This window comes from Eretmochelys imbricata, chromosome 11 (assembly GCF_965152235.1).
Source record: "Eretmochelys imbricata isolate rEreImb1 chromosome 11, rEreImb1.hap1, whole genome shotgun sequence".
Classification (NCBI taxonomy): Eukaryota; Metazoa; Chordata; order Testudines; family Cheloniidae; genus Eretmochelys; species Eretmochelys imbricata.
Window position 1 is genome coordinate 40,235,849 of NC_135582.1, and position 27,729 is coordinate 40,263,577.

Here is a 27,729-nt window from a genome sequence, read left to right on the forward strand (position 1 = left end):
AATGATCTTAACATTACACAATGTTTACAGATACCCCACCTTTGCTATTTGAAGTGTCTTCTCTGGAGAACTCATTTCAGATTGGAGGATACCCTTGGCATTACATCATCACACCTAACAAGAAAAAGCATAAAGGAGTCTTCCATATTTGTGCTTTGAAAGACAATGCTTTGGTAAATATTCACATAGCAGCCTCACTCACCCTACCATCTGAGTAACACTTGGAGCAATAAAGATTTTAATTCTCTCCTACAATGCCCTTTTAATGTGTTGATTGCCCCCTCGCCAGGGAGTGCCATACTTAATGGGCTGCATCTATAGCCCAGCAATGCTGCTTCTGATATTGCCAAAAGAATCAACACAAAGCAATGGAAATATTTTCTTCCCAGCAGTGTTGCTTCTGGTGCCTCCTACTTTCCCCTGCACACATAGCATTACTTCCTTTGTGTTCCCAGCTCAACAGTGATGGGTTGAGCTGAGTCTTGCCGATACCCTGCATGGTGCCATGTTGTTTCCCACTGTCTACAACCATTTTACAAATAATCTGCTTTATTATTTGGTGTCTGATCCTTCTACTCCTGGGTGAATTCTGCGCCACTGTGCACATACAGAATTTATGTGCCTCACAGAATTTTTTTCCCCTGCAGAAATACATTCTGTTGGAATGTGGCTGCAGTTATGCCTTTCACCCATCAGGGGCCGCAGTGGTGCCAGAACAGAGCAGCCGCTCCCAGGCCAGCCCCAGATGCGGCTGCATTCCTCACAGTGCCTTCCCCGGGGCCAGGTTAGGTGGCTAGGGGGATGGACAGCATTGGGCACATGAGGATTCTGGGGACGGGATCACAGACTGGGCTTCATAAGGGCTAATGGTGCGGAGACAGACTGGGGCAGGGACTGAATGGGAGTGGGGGTGCAAGGACACATGCGGACAGGGTAGGGAGATGGCTGAATGGGAGTGCAGGGACCCGTTGGGACAGAGAGGGGGTACAGGGACACATAGGGATGACGGTGAGGGGGCTGTCTGAGTGGGTGCAGGGCAACACGGGGATGGGGGAGAAGGGGATGGCTGAGTGGGGGTGCAGGGCCACATGTGGGCAGGGACATACGTGCCTTACTGAATAGGAGAGGCTAGGAATCAGCCAGGGTCTGCAAGGGGAAGGCTCCCTAACAGTCCCTCCCCGAACCCCCAAAAATCTGTTATATACTTCTCCCACTCACACCCAACAACCCTCCAAGTTCACAACCAGACTCCTTCCCAGCAATTACGTCCCTCTCCCTCAGCTCCTCTGTTACCCCTGATTCCCCAAAGCCTCGGCACGGCTTCTGAGGGGGTATGAGAAGTACAGTTCTGTATTGTAGTTTAAATAAATTACTCAGAGTTCTGCATTAATATGCCTAGTAAGGAATCTATTTATCAAAAAACATTTTCTGAATCTTTTGTTGTCTGTATTGTTACAGACATACTTGCTGACAGGTATTTTGAAATAAATTACCAAAACAATTGAAACTGGTATGATTATATTGTATAATTTTGACAAATAAAATATGCAGAATTTTAAAATGTTGTGCGCAGAATTCCCCCCAGGAGTATCCTCCTTTTGTGGTTTCTCTTTCAAAATGTTTTTGAACACTATGTTTATAATTGTGTCCTTTGTTAAAAAGTTGTATTATCCACCATTTCATCATTTGCATGAGCTCACTTTTTCAGACTTTATTTTGGCTTCCTTGTTCAGGCTAAAAACACATCTATAACATTGGCCTGCCAGTTTAGGATTCTTCAAGTACCGAGTTTCTCGTCTAGGCGTGTCCCCATCTCATAGTCTGTTGAGACCAATGTCCCTTCCTTCCTGTCTCTTTTAATATCAGAATATACAGGTCTTCAGCCTCATGGTGAAGTACAGCTGTACAAAATGTGGTGCTTTTGCTTCACAGGTCTCAGGCAAACCTCTTGCCCTGGCTTTATTTTGTGTGAGTTCACATCCACAAAAGTTTGTTACAAATTAACTCAGAACAAAACTCTGCCAAAATGCCTGAATTTTGCCTGGTTTGAGGCTGAAATCATAAACCGTCCCAAGTTCACAGACCTCAGTAGGCTTTTCCACATACCTGCCCAGGTCTTGGGTTTGTTATAAACCTCAATGCTTGTATAAAAGCTTTTCGTAGGTCTCATCCCAAGTCAAAGCTCACTTTGTTTTGAATTGGTGAAGTGCTTGCAGGCTAGGTCTTTAATTTTCAACGTGTAGTTTCAGGAGAACTAGGAACAGGTCTAATCATGTTAAAAGCATTGTTCATTAGATACTAAACAATGTTACAACCCAGTGTGATGGAATTTCTTTAAGTCTTGGTGTTCCATAAGGGTTTGCTTATTCCCCTTACTGATTCAGCTCCATTGCTGTTTCAACTTTTTGTAGTGTCTATATGGTTCTACCCAGTACTGTAAACACTCAGATGCAGATGGGAGGGAGCTGAGCTTTTCCAGTTTAATCAGATCTAAATATAATCATTCAAAGCCTTCTCTTCCACCTTCAGGCAAAAAATGGCGTACAGGATATGAAGTGCTGTTCATTAGAACCCGACTGGATATATTTCCATCCAGATACTTCAGGCAGAATAATCCATGTGGGACCAAATTTGATAAAGTAAGTATGAGCACTAATTTTTTTCAGAGTTTGTTGTTTTCATTAAAGAGGCTACAGGATAACATCTTATTAGCATTCTGATTTTGGGAGATGGCTAAGAGTTAGACAGGGTAATTATGGAGTTCCAGGAGCAATGCCATTGTTAATTTGTGTAGTGTCAGAAAAACACATCTGTAAAAATGACATCATGTAGTTTTTTTTACAAATTCTCTTTTTTTCTGACCTCCACATAAACTTGCACATTAAATAATTAACATTATATACAGTTACAGACAGGCAAGCTGGATCCTTCATGATACATGAGGTAGAAAGAACTCCACTTACTCTTCCATGAGAGAGGGCATGTATATATAACCAGAGAATACAATTGGCTTGATAAATAGGGATGAGACTAACAGCACTTGCAGCCTATAGATCCCAATTGTAACTATAAAAATGACTCCATCTCAGATATGTTTGCTTGTTTTCTTAACATGTTTTTTGGTACTATAAGCAATAGAGAGGCAGTGCAATTAGGAAAAACAAGCTGGATTAGGTTCTGCCTTGTATATCCTCCCAGAACGCGACATTCTTTTCAAAGACTCTACTACTAGTGATGATAAAAGAATCCAGAAAAAACAGGGTTTAATTTTTAGACACTAGGTTGAGTCTAGAGCAGGGGCAGGCAAACTTTTTGGCCTGAGGGCCACATCGGGTTTCAAAAATTGTATGGAGGGCTGGTTAGGGGAGGCGGTGTCTCCCCAAACAGCCAGGCATGGCCTAGCCCCCGCCTCCTATCCGACCCACCCCCTGCTTCTCACCCCCAATTGCTCCCCCGGGACTCCTGCCCCTCCAACCCCCACCCCGTCCCCTGTTGGGCCCCCGGGAGTCCTACCCCATCCACCACCCCCTGCTCCCTGTCCCCTGACCACCCTTGATTGCCTCCCTGCTGCCCCATCCAGCCCTCCCTCATTCCTGACTTGCCCCCCGGAACCCCTGCCCCATCCAACCACCCCTTCTCCCTGTCCCCTGCCCACCCCCCGGAACCCCTGCCCACCCCCCGCTAACCCATCCAAACCCCCCCCTCCTTCCTGACTGCCCCCCCCGGGACTCCTGCCTCATCCAACCCCCCCTGTTCCCCACCCTCTGACTGCCCCGACCCCTATTCACACCCCTACCCCCTGACCACCCTCCCCGAACTCCCCTGCCCGCTATCCACACACACCCGCCCCCTTACCGCACTGCCTGGAGCACCGGTGGCTGGCGGCACTACAGCCGTGCTGCTCAGAGCACCGGGTCAGGCTGCGACTCTGCATCTGCGCTGCCAGGCCACCCAGAGCATTGTGGCCGGCGACACAGCGTGCTGAGGCTGCGGGGGAAGGAGGACAGTGGGGAAGGGGCCGGGAGCGAGCCTCCTGGGCCAGGAGCTCAGGGGCCGGGCAGGAGGGTCCCGCAGGCCGTAGTTTGGCCACCTCTGGTCTAGAGCACTATTAAAGGGCCATCTGCCAGAAAAGGAGCATTCTGGGAAAGGCTCCTGTACAAAGAGTGAACCCATAGTTATACTTAATAGTGCTCTTTAGAGAGAATAAGCTATAATTCTTGTGTATGAAATAGCTCTGAAAAAAATAGTAAAAATAGCTGTGATTTTGCTTACATAGGAAAATTTCTTTAATTTGTATTTTCCTAGTTTATGTTACAATCCAGATGCTTTTTAAGAATTCCAGCTTCCACTATTACAAGTTCATTCACATGCCTTAAGAATAAACCTTTGAGACCCAAACCCCTTTCTGGGTGCATAAGCTTTGCTCAACTAATGCTGTGCATTTTCTATTTCCTACCAGCAGATTTAACCTGTTAAAATAAAACAAATCTGACTTTATCATTCAGACCATTGACCTTTCTCTACTGTCCTGCAGTCCTTGCTTGCCATTGATTTCCTCTCTGTACCTCACCCCGAAGTTCATTATGGGAATTTTATTCCAAAGTTTGCAGGTTTTTTGGCTTTGCACTGAAATGGCACTTTTAAGCGTAAGCAGAAAATTAACACCTGAGGGAGCCAAGTAAGGAATCAGGCCAGATTTGCTCTTGCAGTGCCACCTGAAAAGAGTGGAACTGGGCCAAATTTTATCCCCGCCACTACTTTTAAGATGATATACAAATGAGCCCAGCACATCTTTCAGTCATTTTACTTCTCCTTCCTGACCCGTCAATTTTAAATTTTGTACACCCTAGGATGTCAACTCTAGAATATGCACAGTTTGATTTGAATGTCTCATCTTCTCAGCATACATTCAAATACTCAGTGACAAGCCCATGATACCTTACTTCCTAGCCCAAATATTCCCAGACTGTTCCCCCCACCATGGTGAGCATGCAATCACTTTCTGATACTCCTACCATGTTCTACTGACAGACTGATACAGACCCTCATTCTGTTCAGCTAAAAGATCTGAGGCCCAAGCCCAGACTGCAAGAGAATGGATTTGGGATAGGGTGGGCGGGAAAGAGGACAGAACAGTGTCTTTCTTTTAACAGTGAAAATTATGGTTATTAAACTGAACACACTGTAAACAAGCAGCCTTTCTTGAGGCAGCCCTGCTAGTGGTCCCTTGCCTCAGTCCCTCTCTTCAGTTCCCAGTAAGTCCACATGAGCTTTTTCTCTAGTCCCTCCTATAGCTTATTAGCCAAAACAGTGCAAAAGTCCCAAACCAAATGTCCCACAGCATAGTCCACATCAACCCTGTGCAAGTAATCTTTGAGCCCTGGCTTCATTCTCCCCATCCTGGTGTCTTCTACCAGATGTGGACTCCTGGAATCCTCCTCTGACCCTCCACCCCAGCCCTTTCTTCTGGGGCACAACCCACTCTTCCTAGGGGGAATTCTCACAGTCTCTCCACTGGTTCGTCTGGGACCCAGCTCTCTGGCAAGGAGACATCAGCCCGTAAGCCTCTCTGGCTTTTGGCTTCAGCTCTCTGGCTTAGAGGCAGCAGGCATTTCCCACTGCTGTTCCTCTGGTCTTCAGCCCTCTCCTGCCCAGCCCTCTCCTTACCAGCAAACCGCTCTTGCTGCTCTCTCCAAGAAACCACCTTCTTTCTGGCAACTCTCATCTCCGAGTCTTCTGCCAACAGCCCAATGGCTCTCACCAGGCCTCTTAGAGTTCCTCAAGTGCTGCCCCACCCTATTAATTAGCCCAACTGGAGCACGAGCACTGAGCCCATTTTCACTTAAAGGGCCAGCTACCCTGTTATACACACCAATGACAATCATCTTATTCCATACATTTTTTTCCCCCAAATAGAAGATGTATTTTAAGGAGACTGCATAAGTGCTGGTTCTGAAACTTTAATTGATCGTTTCTTGACTTTTTAGAGTTTAAAATTTCAGCTCTCTATAAAATGATGTAACAAAGCTTTCTCCCTCCCCCCAAAGAAATAAATTTTCAAACTTAATATTATCACTGCAGATATACTTCTGGGGAGATTAATTTCTGTTGCTTGAATGCATTTTAAAAGTTACATACATGCATTGAAGCACAAAATGTTTTGTCACCTCCCACAATTATACAGTAGTTCATATCATAGAAGACATTTTTATTTACATTGATCTACATTTTAATTTTAAAAATATTTTGAAAACAGGATGAGAACTAAATTTTGTCTGAGGGAAAATATAGTCAAGGTTGTAGTTCTGAAGCCTATTTTGGGAAATATCTAAACAACAAAGGCAGATTTCACTCTGTTATTTCCTGTAAGGGGGGGTTACTAAATAGACTAAATTCTACTTCTGTATTTTCCCCTTTTCCATAAATGTTACGTTACTGTGGCTCATTTTTCAAATTTTAAGATAATTCATTTTATGAATAAAGTTCGGCATATTTCTGTAGAGAATTACTGTTCTCTAAAGGCTAGTATGGCTTATTTTCTGTTATGGAGTGATCACTATTTGTTTTGTGGTAGTGCCTAAAAGCCCTATTAGAGGATCATTGTACTAGGCAATGAATACACAAATATCTCACCCCGAAAGAACTACAGTCTTAGTAATCATATGTTGCTTCCATCAGTGGATCCTGAGCTGGTTCAACAGCTTTGTAAACATGTAGGAAGAAGTGTAAAACACTGATAACTAGCAATGGACCCAAACTAAAAGCTCATATCCAAGCCCTCTTCTGAACTTTGGGAGAAGTCAGATCCAAATTTCAACTGTGCAACTCATAGCTATTCCTGAGGTTCTCTCAAAGGAAAACTTGCATATTGAGTGGCCTCAGTAGTATGCATTATGGAATGTTAAAGTTTAGTGACATAATTATGACCAGTCCTCCCCTACATGACTCCAACTTAGACTGAGAAGTAGTAAGCCAAAGAATTACCACCAACCTATAGCACCTGGAGAATTTATAAACCAACCAGCATCAGGAATTCTAGAAGAAACATGTGCAGACTTCCACATGGTGGATGTGAGCAACAGTAGAATTTAATAAGGAAACATATTGTATATTCTAGAAATGATGTGCTAATCAGATGTAATAAAATTGCACAGATAAATGTGTTACAGTAATAACATCTTTCAAATGTGGTATATATTTACCCTGTACTGTATTTGAAAGAAGTTATGACTGTAACTTGTCTGTGCTATTTTAGTACATCTGGTTTTAGAAATCACAGCATGTTAGATTTTAACATGACTTATTTTATATCTTTTTTTTTTTAAAGAGTCTTGAAGCTGAAAGAAATTGAAAATAATAAATACCAGCAGGAAATTGCAGAAGATTTTGTCATCATGGCCAACAGGCAGAACAATGTGAGACTATAGCAGGAAATTCTTAATACAAACAATATATTTTACTTTTGCACGATTATATAGCGTATGTAGGTGATTCATATGCATATGTATATCAGTGTATGGTGTGGGCCTGATCCAAAGCCTATTGAAAGACACTTTGACTTCAGCAGTCTTTGCTTCAGTCCCGTGTGAGAAGAATTTCAAAGACAATTATATTTTTGGGGTCTCTCACTGAAACCTTCTGTCAGTTTTTAGGTTCTTGGCATCTGTTGTGGTGAACAATGCAAATAGTTGCCTGGGGTGTAAACCTTAAGACGCACACAGAGACGGATTGCTTTGGCAAGGAGGTGTCATAATTGTATGCAAATTTGATAGCAATGAAGTTCAAATGGCTGAAAAATGTCAAGCCTGGTGAAAATAAACATTTGTGACACAAACCACAAAAATCAAATGGAAATGCTAAAAAGACCAGACCCCACTCTGGTGCATGTTAGTGAAAAACCTTTGATGACACTGCTGTAGCTTGGAACTGTAGTTTACTTCAGCAGAGACTTGTAGGGTTTTTCATAGTTTATGAATACTGAGTCCCTTGCAGTCACTGACACTGCTTTTGAAGTTCCCCCATAAATAAAAATGTGTGTATTTAAAAATATACATAATGTCAATAGTAAAACTCCCATTAAATTAGTAGGGGCAGGAGTAGCCCCAAGTGCACGCCTTTTCTTTTCCTTTTCCCAGGATTTTGTTTAGGGAGGATGATCTTGGCTTGGGAATAGGAATCAAGAGATGTGAGTTCTAATTCTGCCACAACCTTCTCTTGTGACCTTCCTTAGCCAAGACACTAAGGGCCCAATTCTGAGAGGTGATGAGGATTCTCAACTCCTATTGATGTCCAGTGGGAATTGAGGACACTCATCACATTCAGGATCAAGCTCTTAATGCTGCTATGCTCCCATTTTCTCAACTATGTAATGGGGATAATAGCACCTACCTCACAGGAGTGTTGCAAGAATATATTAATTAATGTTTGTAAATCACTTCGAGAAAGTAGAAGTAATGTGGTGAAGATGGTGGTTTAATAAGAACACAAGAATAGCCACACTGGGTCAGATCAATGATCCATCTAGCCCAGTATCCTGTCTTCTGACAGCAGGCAGTGCCAGACCCTTCAGAGGGAATGAACAGGCAATTATCAATTGATCCACATCATCTAATCCCAGCTTCTGGCAATCAGAAGCTAAAGGATACCCAGAGCTTGGGGCTGCATCCCTTGATTTTTTTTATTGGAAGTCTCCTTTTACTCACCAGTGTACCTATTTGCTAAATTAAGGGTCTTCCATATGAGCTGGATTGCTGCCTTATTATTTGTACCTTGATAGATTATTTATGTAGGCCACATAGGCACAACTCAATTAACTTGAAGGTGGTTGTGCACAGCCAGGTGCAGGATTGGAACCTAAATTGCTGGCTTGACTTCAATATTTCTAACTAACCCAGTTTTTCTGTAGAAACTGTAATTACCTCAAGTCACTAAAAAATACTCCAATCAACAAAAATAATTAAATCAACAAGATTACACAATCTTTGTGCTAGAATTTCTACAGTGAAATTAGGTTCACTGGCATATCAAGGGATAAAATAGAGGAAGAACAGGATAGCGGGGGAAATCTTTAAAGATGTGAAAAATATTCCTATTTTCTCTGCAGGGAGTGGGGAAAAAAATAGTTTTAAAGGAGGAAAAGCTGTTTAGTGCTGTCTTTTCTACCTTTTATTATATTATTTATTTATATAGTTTTAACCGCAAACAATCCTAAAATGCTTCACCAACCATATGGCAGGGATCATCTGTGACGGATTGGGTCACAGAGACCCCCTTGGGACTGCCACCTGACATGCTGAGAGTACCTCTGCTCCCGTTTTTCCTGGCAGCTTGGGACTTCAGTACCCTGTCTTGTTGAACCAGACACGTTAGCCTGCTGCAAACACAGACCCAGGTCTGAACCACATCCCCCAAAAGCTGCAGGCTTAACTGAAAACAGTTTAAGAAGTGCTCCTGTCTCCAGCACCCAGATACCCAGGTCCCAATGGGATACAAACCCCAAATAAATCTGTTTTACTCTGTATAAAACTTATAAAGGGTAAACTCACAAATTGTCCACCCTCTATAACACTGATAAAGAGATAAGCACAGCTGTTTGCTCCTCCAGGAATTACTTACTTACTCTGGGTTAATTTATAAGCAAAAAGTGATTTTATTAAATATAAAAAGTAGGATTTAAGTGGTTCCAAGTAATAACAGACAGAACAAAGTAAATTACCAAGCAAAATAAAACTAAAACATGCAAGTCTAAATGAAATACAGTAAGAAACTGATTACAGATGAAACCTCACCCTCAGAGATGTTCCAATAAGTTTCTTTCACAGACTAGACTCCTTTCTAGTCTGGGCCCAATCTTTTCCCCTGGTACAGTCCCTTGTTCCAGTTCAGATGGTAGCTAGGGGATTTCTCATGACTGCCGCCCCCTTGGTTCTGTTCCACCTCCTTATATATCTTTTGTACAAGGCAGGAATCCTTTGTCCCTCTCTGGGTTCCCACCCCTTCTTTTAGATGGAAAAGCACCAGGTTAAAGATGGATTCCAGTTCAGGTGACATGATCACATGTCACTGTAAGACTTCATTACCCACTTGCCAGCACACACTAGACAGGAAGACTTACAAGTAAACAGCCATTTACAACCAATTTAAAAGCGTTACCAAATTTCATATAAAATGAATATACTACTAAAAAAGTATACGCATCCTATATTATTACCTGCCACGCAGACACACACACTCTCTCTCTCTCTCTCTCTCCTTTTTTAAATTCTGTCTCAGGCGAACAACTCAGTAACTGTAACCGCTTCTGGCCGAGTGGTGAAAAAGCGTTTTAACGTGCTGGATGATGACCCAGAACAAGAGGTAACTGTGATACAGTGAGCTAAAAAGGACTAAAAGATTGGCCAAGGAGTTGAGACATCAAGGCATATCTCTCGTTACAAGTGCAGTCGCTGGAACTTTTAGCTATATTAAGCTCTACGTTCATTCTTTATCACCACACTTCTGCTGCCTTCATTCCCCTCCCTTTGCTTTCTTCTCATCTTTATCTCTTTCTTCTTCTTTGTTGCTACTGGTGCCTGAAAGAGTCTTCCTCATGTAAGGACTGATCCTACTCCCATTGAAATCAATGGCAAAACACTTAGTGACTTAAGTGGTATGAGATCAAATCCTTAATGTGAAAAATGACAACCATTCAGATCACGCCTTAAAACATTTCTACTGACACTTTTCAGCAGTAAATACAAAGAAACAAAATTTTAAATTATATTTTTGCATTGAGACTGGATCGTCTGATCCCCAGACTCTGGTGTGTTGTGTCTGAACTACATTGTCTCCCCACTTTACTGTAGTATGTGAACTCAAGCCAGGGACCGGACCATCTCTTCCTCTGCTCTGTACAGCACCGAGCACACACTGATACATGATTGACTGTGAACAAAAATACTCTGTCACTCGTCACTCATGAAATTTTTCTTTGTTTTCAGTAAAATTGAACAGTTTAAAAAACAGTGGATGGTGATGGGAACTCCTGTGACATCACAATTCAGGTGTAAGCTGCAATGTGGCTATATAGAATCATAGGACTAGAAGGGACCTCAGGAGGTCATCCTATCCAGTCCCCTTCACTCATGACAGGACTAAATATGATCTAGATCATCCCTGACTGGTGTTTGTCTAACCTGCTCTTAAAAATCTCCAGTGATGGAGATTCCACAACCTCCCTAGGCAATTTATTCCAGTGGTTAACTGGAATATGATAAGTATGCTAGAACGCTACAGAGCAGGTCTGATCCAGATCCTCAGATTAACCATGATGTATCCTTCCTGCTTGCTGATCTCTTTCCAGTTTTATTTCTTCTGTGTTTCATTTACTCAGTCTTTGCATTTTGTTTCAACTTGGACAAGAAACTAGTATGGGAATTACTAGTTCACTAGGCTGGAGCTTGTTTCCCGCCACCCCTGCTCATAGTCTTGAAGTGCAGAAAAAGAGGTGAAAATCTTCACATAGTCTTCTTTTTCATTTTGTTTGTTTGTATTCATTTTATTTTACCCTGGATATAAATACATTATAGTCTTGAAGACTAGAAGAATGTTCAGGCCTGCTGTGACTTTGCCACTCCTAAGTAATGCAGCCATTAAAAACAGGGAGGGTGGGAGAGCAGCGGAAGGGAGAGTGAGACTAGTGGTTGAATCCCCCAGGATTCAATGTAAGACTTTTTGCTAGATCATTCTAGCTAAAGTGCTTCAGCTAAACCTCCCTTCTTCCTAGTCTTCTCTTCCCAACCCCACAAAGGTAAGTAAGGAATGAGCCAGAAGACTTTCTCCAGTTATCTGAACAGCGCTTTTCTAAAATACGACTGTTATATCCACAGTTAAAGACAGGACCCTATATGCTATTAGTTAGATAACATGGGTTATCAGATGAATAACATTTGGTTAGTTTAGGCTACACTGTTATGAAAAGAGGTCTGAAGCATCTAATTGGCCAATTAAAGTTCTGAGTGTTTGGGTACCCATGTAACTGCATAGTTCACCACTCTTTGGTCAGGTTAGCCTACCTTAAATTTTGATGCCAATAGATCCTGACTAGAGGAGTTATTCAACCATCTTGGTAAATTGCAGGGAAATTATTTAAGGTGTTTTTTTTAATTGAATATTTTCAAAGTAAAAACGCTACATTGCTAAGGTCTTCACGTAGTGTTTGAAAAACATTTTTTTAGCTCTCAGCTAGGACTCAGCTGATATTCACACTGAAATGAGAATTCTAATGCCTCAATTTCTGGCAACCATTTCCACTCTTGTTGCCATGGAAATGGATACCAGCTCAGTGAAAACAGGGTATGTTTTTACATAGCCCTTAAAGCTTGGAGTTAATGTATATTCATTTATAATCAACAGAATAACAATTACAAAGAAGACACTTCAGTAGTCAGAACTCCACAGATTTTGTTCCTGCTATTGAGCTTTATGCTCTGAACTATGTGGAAAATACATTTCCTTGGATGTAGACAGGAGAAGAGCAAAAGAGTCATTTAGCGTATGTCTCCGCGGCAACCAGGAGCCAGCCTCCCAGCCTGGTCCGCAGACTTGCAGTAGCACTCCAAAAATAGCGGTGTAGACCATGCTTACTCACATGTGTTGATAACAGCTTGTCTAAACCCGTCCTTCCCCCATCATAAACTGGAGCTGCTGACTGTGTATGGATGTAGAGGTATGTAACTTTAAAGAAAGGATACAGGAGTTTTTGTGATTTATATTACCCTCGTAAATTTCTCAAATCTCACGGCCTAGATGTTGACAACAGGTTTAAGTCATGCTGCTGCTAATGTGTATAAGCAAAGGGCACTGAAGTGAAGTGATGCCTTACTTCCTCTCCCTCTTGTTGTTTACAGTATTCTGTTTTACATTTCCTATATGGTGTATGTAAAACCCTTATACTCATGCACTGAGACAGTACAGGACCTTTTTTCTCTTCTCCCCCTCATACGGGGGCTCTGCTGAAATGCACTGAATAGTTTGTGGTTGGAAAGATGCCTATAGCTTACTATGTGGATGGCAAAGATTTTCCTGATGAATGATAGCAGATCTGTGAACTGGGGTACCTTCCATTTCTTTTCTTTCCCCTTCTGAAAAAAACATATGTAAAGTTTTTTTTAAAATAACTGTAAAAGTCTATTTATTAACTGGTCAATTTGAGATTTTGTTTTTTCATAAGACTTTCAAAATTGTGGACTATGAAGATGAGCTGGATTTGTTATCTGTTGTGGCAGTTACTCAGATAGGAGCTGATGGGAAAGCTCACCTTGACTTTCACTGTAATGAACATGGGATTCTACTTAAGAGTATTCCTTTAGTGGAGTCTTGGGATGTGGTGAGTATAATCCACTGAATTCAGTTTACATTAACATTCCCCTGTATCCACTTGACACACTGCTTTGCATCCAAGTAACTGTTCTGTTCAAATTTTTGAGTCAGATGTACAATACAACTCCCACTGGCAATTCCCATGTATAGTATCTGTGGCAAAAATTACTTCATTGAATTTCCAAGTATTCTGTGATACAGTAGTTCATTTATCTGAAAATCCCCATAATCTTAAATCAGGATTTCCCTCAATGTGCATCAGTTGCATTGAAAAATGTATCTTTTGACAGTTATAAAATGCTTATCAATCTAAGCCTTGATCCCACAAACACTTGTATGTGTGCTTAACTTTATAACCTTTGAGCAGTCCGACAGATGGCAGTGGAACTTCTAATGTGCACAAAATTAAGTATGGGCCTAACTGTATGGGAATTTAGGTATTTAGACACCTAACTCCTATTGATTTTAATGGGAGTTGGGTTCCTAAATACCTTTGAAGATCTGGACTATGGTTTCTAAACACTGTCCTTGCTTTATCTGAAAGACCAATTATCCATATATGCTTTTGTTATGTGTACTAGGAAAACGAACAGTGTTCTGATGTAATTTTTTAATCAGTTCTAGGGAAGTCTTATTTACATGGTACTTACACCAGCCTCTGGGAAATGAAGCGGTCATTCAAAATTATTTTCTCATTGCAGACTTACAATCACGAAGTTTACTTTGACAGAGACATTGTGTTACATATAGAACAAAAGCCTAACAGGATCTTCATCTGTTATCTTTACCAAATGTTCTGTGATAGTGCAGAGGAAGATGAACATTCAAGCCTTGAAAAAGCGGAGAAAGATTTCTGTAAAAAAAGGGGAGAGAATTTTTGAACGTTTTTAAGAGAGAAAGACCTTCTGCATAGGCTTCACTGTACACAATATCCACAGACTTTGTCTCTTTGGACTAGTCAAATATTATGTTTCAACCACTGTGTGTTAAAATGTATATTTTCAGCTTAAATATTTGTATTGTCAGGGTTTTTTAATTTCTCTTTTGCATATGAAGATAGTCATTGTATATATTTTCATAGACCAGAATTTAACTTCATTTATTTGCCTTTTACTTTTGCTATTGATTATGGCTACTGATTATGATATTGTAACACAAATAATGATCGTATTTATTGCCCTTGTCCACCAACCAACCTGATTTAAATACTGGGTATCAGGCATAAGGACTTGAACTTACTGACATCCATACTTTTACTTATGCTTAGATCTTCTCTTGAAACTTTCTTTTAATTAGTCTATATTGTAGTAAATAAAAATTTTAGGATAAAATTATATATAGAATCAAAATGGCAGAGTTGTCATCAAGCTATTTAGACATGAGGGAACCATGACCTGCTGTGAATCCTACTTGACAGTGTAAAAACACTTAAGGGTTTTTTTTTAAATGACGTGTCTAGTAATTAACCTAACCTACTTATCCTTCCTTCCTTCCCTCTTTGTGAAACCCACCAATTTGATGATCTCTTCCTATGTCACAGTCCAGAAATTTTTAAATCTGAGCCAGAGGTGTCAAACACCAAGCCTCTTTGATGCACTGCTGTATCCCGTGTGGCATATTGAGATCATGCAGAATGTAAGCATTCATTTCTAAAAAACAGCAAGTGTCTCGGCCTCATGACTGCAACAAAAGCTTTCCAAATATGAGCCACAAACACCTTAAAATAGTGGCTCTGGGAGAAGTGAACTCCCCTCCCCTAATTCATCTCTCAGGAGTGTTAATTCTCAATCCTGATAATTATACGTCAGATTAAGCATTATCTATTTTATTGATGATCATTTTAGCAGATGGAATGAGGAAGGGCTTGAGCATACAGCAAGTGGCAGTGGATACTGTGAGTTTCTATCAGGAATGAAATGCAGATGGTGGAAGAAAAGAAGAGAGACAAAGAGGGAGGAAGAAAAGAGAGGAGAATGGGGAAGGATGGGAAACAGAGAAATAGCAGTGGTCATAAAAAACTGAGCTTATTTTTCCCTCTGATACTAAATGTTACAATAAGACAACCAATAATAACTAAGGTTAAGATTTTGTCACAGTTATTTTCAGTAAAAGCCACGAACAGGTCACGGGCAATAAACAAAAAATTTTGGAAGCCTGTGACCTGTCTGCGACTTACTAAAAATAATGGGGGGGAAGGAGGGAGGGATTGACAGCTCCAGTCCCACCTGCCCCCTAATGGCAGACAGCTCCGGGGCCGCTGCCACCACTGGCAGCTGATAGCTAAGGAGTCCCCAGCAGTTCTGGCCCTGCTGCAGTGGGGCTGAAGCTAAAGCGGAAAATGTCATAGAGGTCTCTGAAAGTGATGGAATCCATGAGCTCCATGACAAAATCTTATCCTTAATAATGATTAAACATAAGGGTCTTATTTAACATAAGGACTTGAAGTGGTTTCCATTATATTCAGGGTTTACAGTTTCGTTTAATGGCTCTCAGCACCCCCACTATAAAAATTGTTCCAAGCACCCCAACCATAATTTTATCCTTGATCTTTCTATAAGCCTCCCCCTGCCATCAGTGGGAGATCCACTGTGGACAGTATATAGTCCTGAATGTATTCCCTGCACCATACATCATAATTAACAATGTAATTCTGCCTTATTACATGGCATTAGTTTGATACCCTTAATCTAAAATTGGTTTAAAAGTACTACTTTATTATAATCACTTAGTTTGGGGTCAAATTATCAGTCATCAACTGCGCTCCCACCACCAAGTTGTGATGTGGAAACATTCTGAGCAGTAACAAGGAAAAAACATTTGCCCTACAGTTTCAGGGCTTTGAGCCAGCCAGTCCAGTGTCCTGCCTAGTCAGTGGACAGTATCTGGTGCTATATAGGACAGATGGGATGGATAGGGTGAAGCATAAAGTGCTTATCTAGAGCCCAATCCTTAACCAGGCAGCTTTTTGTGCTGTAATTATATAACTGAACAAAAGCCAGATACTTTCAACAATTATCTCTAACTCAGTACCCATTCTTCCCTTTGCTAAGATTCTGCCTTCTCAGTCACAATGAAGACAACTCCAAACCACCTTCTTATTCAAAAAAGTGTTCTCATAGCCCTGTTTTTATATCAGCAAAAGAAATTTTTACAAAGACACTGGAAAACAGAATTGGCATCAACACTTACCATGGACAAAATTACTCTCAAGCAGAGAGGCAACCTGGGCCTTTCCAATCCCAAGAAGTGCTTCTATATATTATTGGTTCCAAACAATTCAACCCAATAATTCTTCATCTGATAACCTTCACACTTCCTTTCACCTCTCACTTTTTTCTAATCATCTTCCCTTAGAATGCCTGGCCTATCCACTTCTCTACAAACCCTACATACTTCAAGCTCCTCCATTCTTTTCTTGTCCTCCCACCTCTTCTTTCTGTTAACCAATTTCATGTCTAGAACATATATACTTTGGGGAGAAATGCCATGCACTTGGTTTTAATAATACTCTTTATTCCCATTTCTGCATCATTATTTTGGATGCACAAACAATATGTTTGTATTGATACTATCTAATATTGGAATCCATATGTCACCTTTTTAATTCAATTTTAAAGAGTCATTTTTTAGGGACATTAATGTTGTATATACAAACAGAAGATTTAAGCAATATGAATCTGAACCCAACAAATATTTAAAAATTCAAAATACAACTGCACCCTGCAGTAAGTACCTAGGTTGTTTTGGTGGATATTTTGTACTTTATTATCCAATATAAAACTGGTCCAGAAAGACCGTGCTTATGTTACATGTAGAAGAAGTTCAGGGTCTTTTGAATGTGAAAGTAGTTGAGACCACCTACAGATCCAGGATAAGGACCGTGGTTGACAAATCCACTACTTGGGCACAGTGGAACCGCCAACCACAAGGACAAAGCTCCTCTGCAGGAGACAGGTCTTTCCTCAGGGTCTGATCCATGCTGTGGAACGAATTCCCACAGGATGTAAGGACCACCATAAACCTCAGCACCTTGCACTCCACGTGCAAGGCACACTTCAACTTGTCTTCTCTAATATAAACACACAGCATCTTGTAGATATTTTAAACAAAATCTACCAAAACAAAAACACTACACCGCACACACAATTCTTTCCTGAGGAGAGGATAAGAGGATGAACCACGTGACAGATGTTTGTTACATCATTTAATGCACTACTTGAAGGTGCTCAGATACTACAGTGATGAATGCAGTATAAGAACCTTTATAGAATAGAATTTTAATCAATAATAACTGGGCTCTATTCTGAAATTGTAGCAGTATCAATATAGACAGAGCAATCCTGCAAGATGCTAAACTATCTCAGTGGAAGCCAATGGGAAGTAATAAGAGTCATTAGTGAGACCGGGAAAAATGTCACGTGGACTGAAGGAAAGAAAAACTAAAAAGATATTTTGTAGGCAGTAGACCAATCTCCAGGTACCCAGAAGACTTGCGTCTCTGACCATGGCAATTAAGAGTTACACAAGGAGGATTTAAAAACCCCAAAATGTAAGTCTCTTCCCCCTTATTGGTTTTAGAGTTGATTAGCAATGGACTATTTCATCATCAGAAGGGCACACTACACATTGCATTACTGCCCCGTGCAACCTTGAACAACTAGATTTGGCAGGAAGCAATAAAGGCAGAGACACACAGGAACTTCCTCAAAGTGCCAGTTGGGCAGAGCTGGTATTGAATCTGTCTCCCTGGCAATCTTATGGCAGATCTGCAGAGTTGCTACTGTTATCTAAAAAAACCCCACTCAACCTTTTCTTGACACTTTTTTTCACTTTTTGTTTTCCAAAGTGGTGTTTTGTAATCAGTACTTGAGTGGTCAAAGCACTTCTTCCCTGAATGAGAAATTTCTATTTCCAATTTTAAAGTCTTCATTAGCCTATTATACATTGTACAGTGGAGTCAGCTGTTGATCTGAAGATCTGTTGAAGTGTGCATGGGTTTGTGACACTTTCCAAAGACTGATTTTTTTTAAAGCCATTGCAGGCTTGTAATATCCTACTAAATCAGTTGTCTTGTTATGCAGATGAAATCTTCTGAAATGTGGGAAGAAACTCAGTTTTCTAAATTGTCAGATGTGTGTGATGAAAATGATGCATCACTGGACTCATTCTATGAAAGGCTTCATTTTAAGTTAGGATCCATGGACCAATGCTATAATATTAGGGCCATACACCACTCTCAGTCCACTGCAAGTTTCACCAGTTAGGCTCTGTTCACATAGTATAGCTTTTCTTCAAGTGAAGAGAGAATTATCATTCACTATCAGATCAAAAAGAGGACCTCAAATACATTTCACTCCCATCTTCAATTAGCACCAAAACATGTACAACAGTAATGATTCAAATTTCTACTCTTCCCAAATAGCCCCCATCTGTCTCAGAATCTCAGACTTGCTTTGCATGAGTACTGTGTGTACAGGGACAGGAACTATTGTCCATTAACAACAAGTAAGCAGAACATTTGCACTTCTGTTTATCAATTTGGATCAATTTATCATTTCAAAAACATTATTGTGATCTAACAGCATCCGAATGCCAAAGGGCTCGCTGGTATCTGGTAGTGAGTTTCAGCTGGCCTGATCAGTTGAATGTACGCCAATTCACAGATGTGATAACCTGTATGTAAAAGGTGGCATATAAGATACCAATAGAGCGCTAATAACATACTGATCATTAATATTATTGTGTGGTGTACAGAGGACAAATTCAAAATTTCAAACATATTGAAAGTTATGTTATTAAAGTCTGTCTGCCGACAGACAAAGAAAGGTGGTTTTGTGACCTTGAAGATATTTCCAGAGAAAATGGGCCTGCAATTTACATAGAAGATAAAACAGGACCATCAAGACAGCAGGGGAGAAGGCTGCAGGAAACATCAATTTGCAATTTAGCAAACACCAGTGGGTAAGAAACCAGCAAGGAACTTTCACCACCAGACTCTATGTTGCCTTCCTAACACCTTGAATGAAGTTTATGTTAGGGGGGTAACCTTCAGAAGAATCTATTTCAAAGGTTCACTCGACCATAAAGGAAAGGGACAAAGAACCCCAAGTTTTAGTTCATCTAAGAAAACAAAGGAACTGAGCACTTAGGACTTTGTAGGAGATACTGACCAGAGGGGTTAGTCAGCCATCTTGCTGGAAGGTAGTAAGATGAGAATCATCCCTTGAACCAAGACTGTAGTTTTGTTACTTTTTAAAGACTGACTTGTTTTTCCACTTTTATTTGCTTGTATCCGTTTCCAACTCTATCCTTTATACTTGAACTCACTTAAAATCTATCTCTTTGTTAATAAACTTGTTTTACTTTTAATAAACCAATCCAGTGCTGTGTATGATTTAAAGTGAATGTTTACTCCAGTTAATGTGGCAAGCTGCTGGGTGTTCCATCTTTAAATGAACAAACAAATATCGCTATGAAGGGTCAAGAGAGAGCTGGACATTGCACAGCAGATGGTTCTGGAAAATTCTGGAACTGAGAGCTGTTGGGGTCATCTCACCTGGTGCAGCCAGAGCTAGTGTATGTCAGAGTGTGATTGGGGTACAACAAGCAGGCTGCTGGAATCAGAGTTGCCGAGTGACAGCTGCATAAAACACAGACACTCACTGCATGCTTATACGCTGGTTGGGAGCATCCAGACAGGGAACGACAACAGCAAAGCATTTTAAGGCATTCAGAGTTACAGGGCAAGTAGTGACACAAACCCCCACTAGTATGGATTGCACCCCAGAATATGACATTCATCCATTACTGTTTTATTAAAACATGTTCTGCCATAAAATTTGCCTTCATATAACTTCGCTTTAGTACATACAATGATAGAATGATGTCAAACCAGACTAAAACAAGGCAGACTCGTTAAGAGTATATGACAGAAGCACAGATACATGGAGAGTACTCTTCTTTTCCTCTTCCTCTCCCCTTCCCTCAGTGTTCACCTGAGCAACAGCCTGGCACAGAGCAGCCCTTATTATGCTCACCTGCACTACATGACCAGCAGTAGTAGTCATGCAGCTCCCAGCTCACATGTGGCCTGCGAAAATGAGCACTGTCAGGCCACAACAACCCTGTGTGTTCATGTAAAGCTCTGTCTCCTAGTCACACGTTAGGGAATATACACAGAAAGTAGCAATGGTTGCAGTGATGTACTTTGGGTCTTTGTCATTTTGCTTCAATAGGCATTTCTACTGCCCTTTCAGTATTCCAAAAGCACACTCGACCACCAGTTCAACGTGACAAAGGCAGTCGTCAAATTACCATTTGTTAATATCCCCATAATTTTCCTCAGAGTAACAAAGGGAGTGCAAGGTCCTTGTTAATCACAGCTGGCATAGCAGCAGCGCTGATATCTCTGGTGTGAAATGAAAAGGTATTCTTGCATATCCCTTCCTGTACAAGCTTGAATTATTAAATATAATATTCTAGCATGATGAACCTTGCCAAACCATCCAGTGTTTGCATCCATGAAACACCCTCTGTAGTCCACCACAGCTTGCCTGATCAATGAGTGGTAAGACTTTCGGTTGTAGAATTCTATGTCATGGTTCCCTCCCCACTCTGAACTCTGGGGTAAAGGTGTGGGGACCCGCATGAATGACCCCCTAAGATTATTTCTACCAGCTTAGGTTAAAAATTCCCCAAGGCACAAATACCTTTTGTTTTTGGACGGTATGCTGCCACCACCAAGTGATTTAAACAAACATTCAGGGAGGGCCACTTGGAGCCCTATCTCCCCCAAAATATCCCCCCAAGCCCTTACACCCCTTTCCTGGGGAGGCTTGAGAATAGTATCCTAACCAACTGGTTACAAAGTGAGCACAGATAAACGCCCACTGGGTTTTAGGACACTGAAAATCAATCAGGTTCTTAAAAGAAGAATTTTATTTAAAGAAAAGGTAAAAGAATCACCTCTGTAAAATCAGGATGGAAGATAACTTTACAGGGTAACAAAAGATTCACAAACACAGAGGAACTCCCTCTAGGCTTAGTTCAAAGTTACAAAAAACAGGAATAAACCTTCTAGCAGAGGGAAAATTCACAAGCTAAAACAAAAATAATCTAACACGCCTTGCCTAGCTTTACTTACTATTTTTGTAATATTAGAGACTGGTTCAGGATTGGTTTATAGGAGAAGGAGTTTTCTGACCTGATGCTTCTCTGCTTCCCAAGAGAACACACACAAAGCCTCCCCCTCCCCGGATTTGAAAGTATCTTCTTTCCCCATTGGTCCTTTTGGTCAGGTGCCAACCAGGTTATTTGAGCTTCTTAACCCCTTACAGGTAAGGAGGAATTCTAGGCTACCCTTAGCTGTATGGTTATGACATGCCCTCTGTAGTCCACCACAGCTTGCCTGATCAATGAGTGGTAAGACTTTCAGCTGTAGAATTCTGAATCTGATTAGGGTAACAAAGAATTGGAAAATGAGTTCCCTGAATGATTCCAGTACAGTCTGGAAAGCTTCAGCATTGTTCAAAGTCATCCATTATTTCAGGATCACTCGTAACCTTGATCACACAAGTCTACAGCATTTACTTCATTGCACTCCGCTCCTATGTGGTCTTCTACATGCCAAGGAGCCTTAGTATGTGTTGGTGCTAGTTCCCAGATGCCTAAGACACCTCTCTTGTCACCGGGGGCAACAGCTGTCAAATGCATAATTTTATAGTGTAAGCTAAGCCTTTGTAAGGAATGTCAACCTCAGCTGTCTCAGCTCGTCACTGTCAGTCCAGGAGTCACAACATTGTCCCACCAGTGGCTAGAGCCTGATCTGGCTCAAAGTCAGCACTCCTCACAATTCAGTTCAGCATGTAGATGAACCCAATTCTATACATATCTCCTTGTCTTCTTTTCAGGTACCACCTCAGAATGTTCTGGATATTGTTACCATTTCTGCTCTGCTCTTCCTCCAGTATGTCATGCATCAAAATTCAGAAGCTGGAGGATGCAATTATCAGTGACAAAAAGGTCTCTGATACCAAGGTCTCTGTGACTCCCTTGGAAGAAGATTATGGGCTTTATGTAAGAAATCATATAATCCTAGGTAGAAAGAAGGAGTGTTGCTGAATTACACATAGGCCATGGGACTGGCAGCAGCTGATAGGGCATTATGAGAGATATGCCCAGAAAGTCCTAGCATGAACTGCTAAAAAGAGGCGGAGAGCTGGGTGTGGACATAAAAATACAGTTGTGATGGAAGAAAACATTCTATTTTCACACACCAACTGTGTATCTTACAACACAACTGGTTAAGGTGACCAACCCCATAACTGTTAACATACTCACAATCCTAGCTGTAGTCTGGGTGAGATCCACTGGAGGATTAGAGCCTATCAATATTTATAGTCCCCAGTCCACCAATGGAATCTGATTGCATGGGCTTCTGCACCTGTGCAGAACCCCAGTTAAATCCAATAACAAATTTTCATTTTAAAGAAAAAAAAATAGCCTTTATGATTGCAAAAATAATCTTATATGTGAACCAAATGTAAATGGCTAAAGTCCTGTGTATGGACAGCTGCAATTCATTTCAGGTTAGATTCTGAAACTCAATATACAGCCACAAGAGGAAAGTGACATGTATTGAGCCACTGTCATTGAGCCCAGTTTTGGTCTGCATTCAGTCCTGGTCTATTTTCATTTTCAATAGATTCAATATAAAAAGCACTAAAGCACTTCTTTGGTTGCTGCTGTTGGTGAGGCCAAATTGCTGTGCCATCTCAAACTAAAGTGAAGTCTGAATAGATATATGAAATCAGGTCACATCTGGCCTGTGGGCCAGGAGTTTGATACCCATCTACCAGCATGTGACTGTGGAGCATTTACCTTTCTCTGGTTATAACCAGTGTAAAATAGATACTTGGAAATCACCTATATTAACTGAATTATTTAATATGCTAAACAGTAAGAAATGAGTAAAGTGGAAAAATTCCGAGGATTTCCATATGGTTCCAATTGCAAGAAAAAAAACATTTGATATCCACATGCTCAGCATAATTGTCTCTTTCAACATCAAAGTGTGGCACTGGCACAAGGAAGAAGGAAGGAAATACCTTTGAAAATTGTGTGTAGCTTTCCAATGCATTTGAAATAAAGTGGAATATTTTATTATTTTTTCAGTGTTGCTCATTTGAAACTAAAATCTGCATTTTCTTTCCAGGCAGCAGTTCAATGGTTTAACATCAGGAAAGCTGCGGTTTTAGCCCAACAACAACAACTGCCTGGATTTACAAAGAGTCAAATGCTAAGCATCCTTAATTGCTACTGATTTCAGTGTGAGCTGTGGGTTCTCAGCATCTCACAGGACCAGGCCCTAACTTCTATCATTCTATGAGATTTTCAAATAAAATTCAGACCTTCAAGAATTAGAACAAGGATTGGTGTGCAGCCGCGTTGACAGAGAAGTCTGCACTGCCACTCTTGGTGCTATATGGATAAATATGTGACTTTCACAAGCTCTACATTGATGACATTTGTTTTTAAAGTCAACTTTAATATAATATTTGAGATCATTAAAACATATATCACAAGAATAAAACTGACAGGGTATTACTCACTCACTCTCAACCTTGCAGTACTATGACACACAAATAGTGTACAGCCACCCTTTCTACCTTTGTCCTTTCTATTAACAGCCTCTTTCTTTGTTCATAAGTAAAATGCTGCTTTTGTGACTTTAATTTATCTGTAATACGCTCCCATTACAAACAAAATAGTGCCATATTCATGGCTGCAATATCTTCAGAGAGTTAGTTATCTTGGCTGCTTGAGCTGAATCCTTTTTTTCCTATATCCATTAGCTTAAGAGGCCCTGAGAAATTACATTTTTGATTCAATATATTAACTATCTTATTATTAAATCTATGTGCTTGTTTTCCTTTTGAGAAAATCTCCACATATCATCCTAAATTCCTTGGACCTCTTTTTACCTGCAAACTGTGTCACTGTCTTTGGTACAACTAGCCATATCCTTTTTTCTCTACAGTCTGCATGCTGCTATTATCTGCAGTGGTTGAAGAGTGTATGCCAAAATAGACTTAGAGAACAATTTTCAAAAGCGTCTAAGTGACTTAGTAGTCTAAATCCAGCGCAAGAAAGTCAACACTGAGGCTTTGAAATTATTTCTCTTATCCATATTAATTTGTATTCCAAATACTTTTAAAATATAGTCTTATAAAGAATTATACCCTAGTATTTTCTTATGAATATTGAAAAGGTTAAACAGCAATAAAACAGAATGTGCAGGTATTTAAAAAGGGAAACTTTTTTATCATTATATTTCACCTTCAAATTCATCCAGACATGGCCACTTGAAGCTCCCCAACTCCTGGTTTTATCATATACCCAATCGTGATTTTAGCAAATATTTCTATTTAATTGAAGTCACAGAATAATGTCCCACATAGCCATCAGGAGGGCCCAACAGAATATGGCTACCAACCTTTTGATACGCGTTATTTAAAGAGAAGAAATCTTTTGGAACAGTAAAATTTATTGCTTTGCACAATAAGGAAACAAGCACTTGGCTGCAACCCCTCACCCTCACCCAAAAAGCCCACGACCATTATACATTCTTCCAGCACAACAAATGGGGGTAGTGAAGCAGTCAAAAGAACTGAGCTTCTTGGTACAGCTTTTGCATAGACATCATAGTTACCAACATGTGAAAATGTTTGTCAGCAACAACTCACCTCATAGGCTGAGGGTACCAAATCAACTGGGGATCCTGTACATACTCTGGTGAATTTTAGGCCATTTTCTTCTTAGTAGGGAGAAATGAAAAAAGCAACTGGTAGGAGGACCCTAAAGTTCACCAGAATTATCCTTCCACCAGGCCCCTGGCTTACTTGTGGAGTTTTCTCTTGAGAAAAATATTGCTCATCATCTGCCCCCCAACTGACCTTTTCTCTTCATCTGTCTGATTGCAGGCTCACCAGGCAGTCCGCGGTGTGGGTTGCCTCTCATCCTCATCAGGAACAGGGAGGGGGCAGATGGGAAGTGGCTATAACCAGAGGCAGTCAGTAGAGGTAACAAAACTCCAGCTACCGGCATGTCTACTTCCACTGTGTTCACATGTACATAAATACATACATACCCTACTCACAAACACATAGTTACCAAGCTTTGTGCAGTTCCATGTGTGAAATGTATGCAATTTTTTGTCTAATTTGCATGTCTGCAAATAAACTTCGGCTTACAGTCAACAAACCTTGCTCCAAGCAACGGTGGAGGTTGGGCAAGAAGCTGCACCAAACTCATCTGCTATGGTTGGAATAGGTGGGGGCTGGAAAGTGTCTGCAATGTTCGGGTACCTGAGATGGGTGGTGGAGGGTACCTAGGGGGTAGTTGGCTGCTGAGTGGAGTGGGAGACTTGGGGACTGGGTGTGGGGCAAGAACTGCATAGCTGCCAACTTTTGTGCAGGATACATTTATAGAAGACCATAAACTTCAGCTGAATGTCAACACACCCTGCCCCAGGCCGTAGAAGGGGTTGGACATGGAGCTGCACACACCTTGGCATGTGTGGCTGGCCGGTGGAGGGATGCTGATGTGCGTGCGGGGAGCAGGCGGGTGCTGCATGAGGGCTGTAAAGGAGCGAGGGCTGTGGGAAAGCTGGGTGGGCAGTGGCTAAAGGAAGCTGGGGTTGTGGAGGTGTCTGGGTGGAGGAGGTGGTGATTGGGGGCTGGGTTTGTGGGGAGTAGCTACAGGGAGCTGGGGTTGTGGGGAAAGATAGGGAGATGCTGAGTGGCAGGGGCTGGGCACAGCTGGGGTGTGTGGGGCTGGCTGGGGGTTCCTTGGGAAAACTGGGCAGTAGCTGGTGTTATGCAGGTAGTGGGGTTACTGGAGGAGGGGCTGGGCTTGAGACACCTGCGGGGAACACAGGCCCAGTACTAGCTCCCAGCCTCCCCTCACTTACCCCTGCTGCCTCCTCAGCAGCTGCAGCCGGTGCCACTTGCCTGCTCCTCCCGCTTGTTGCCTCGCTCAGATCCAGCAGGGGGAGTAGCGAGACAGAGGCCGCTTGGCAGCCTAACTCAGCAGGTACCACGGCGCCCTCTCGTGGGCGTGACCTGCAATCGCAGCGCATTCCTGAAGCGCCGCTGGGCGGGCCATTCTGCCTGGCCCGCAGGAATGCGCCTGTCTGTGAGTACCGACAAGATGCGAGACATTTGGCATTGGCACCTGAAGGTGAATGTGTAGGGGCTTCCTGGGGAGAAGCTTGGGGGCAAGCTGTCTGGGATGTCAATTCCCACTGAAATCAATGCGAGTTGAGGGCATTGCCATGCAGCACTTTGCAGGATTGGGCTCATTGAGCAGAACCTGGCGCAGAATAATTGTATGCTATTGTTCGCTGTCTATTTCATCATTCTTTACACAGGATCGTTTGCGTTTCCCTATTTGAAACGAACAAGCACTAGGAAAAAGGCTGAGCTATGTAACATTTTTACAATGCTTTATAATTTCATCATACATCCGAACATGTCAGAAATAAATATGCTGTAAAAACAATACTTTGGGAAAATAACTCTATACCAGAGATTCCCCCCCTCCCCCCCAAAAAAGTAATTATAGATGGGTTGCACAAAGAGCTTGAAAATGTGACTCATTATTTGTTTTCAAGACCCCAACATTAATTATTATTTTTAAAAAATCACATGATTTTAAGCCACTCATGATTTTTTAGGGGGTCTGATTTATGATTTTCTATGGGTGGGGGTTTGCAATACATAATATTATTATACTTATTCGTGTTGCCATAGCACCTAAGAGCCCTCCACATAGGCACACTGTGCTAGGCACTTATGTGAATTAATTTCCTTTTGTGTGTGTGTCTCTGATTATACAGTACAGAATATACACTGTGTAAAAAAAATTATAGGCATATATTTGGGATGACCTGCATCTCCAATGAGCAAGAGTTTGTGATGATGTGCAATTCCTGCAAGTTTATTCATGAGTAAATTCATCCCAAACATATGCCAATAAAAGCCTTCTGCCACACTAAACCTTACCATAGCATTACTCACTTTGTTTACAGCTGTTCCTCAAACTTTTGAAAGTTTAGTGCTCCTTCAGAAAAATAAAATTGCATCCTCCTTCAACCCTGCTTTGTGTTGTAAAAGGCCTACCCATATTTTAGAATTTCAATAAAATGCATCTGTAATTTAAAATACGTTCTTAAATTTTTATTCAAGGAACAATGTATATTTAATATTAGATGTTAAGAAATGTTTGAATAGATGTTATTTCATTATTTAAAACTATCATTTCCCCTTTCTTCCATGTGTCCTTCCAAGCCCAGGATGCCTGGACACAAGG

General features: G+C 41.2%; 1 protein-coding gene across 4 annotated transcripts in view; it reads left to right on the forward strand.

Moving 5' to 3' along the window:
- The window catches only part of DCAF17 (DDB1 and CUL4 associated factor 17), a 45,218-nt gene extending 25,482 nt beyond the window's left edge, over positions 1 to 19,736 (forward strand). For 2 of the 4 annotated variants that reach the window (XM_077830524.1, XM_077830525.1), the window contains exons 10-15: positions 31 to 173; positions 2,530 to 2,639; positions 7,328 to 7,415; positions 10,273 to 10,356; positions 13,211 to 13,366; positions 14,061 to 19,736. In XM_077830524.1, the coding sequence (XP_077686650.1) occupies positions 31 to 173; positions 2,530 to 2,639; positions 7,328 to 7,415; positions 10,273 to 10,356; positions 13,211 to 13,366; positions 14,061 to 14,240 (761 nt within the window). In that variant the 3' untranslated portion in view covers positions 14,241 to 19,736. Of the gene's footprint in view, positions 1 to 30; positions 174 to 2,529; positions 2,640 to 7,327; positions 7,416 to 10,272; positions 10,357 to 13,210; positions 13,375 to 14,060 lie in introns of those variants that run through there. The other 2 variants (XR_013347565.1, XM_077830526.1) reach the window with 2 other exon arrangements.
- The last annotated feature ends 7,993 nt before the right edge of the window (positions 19,737 to 27,729 follow it).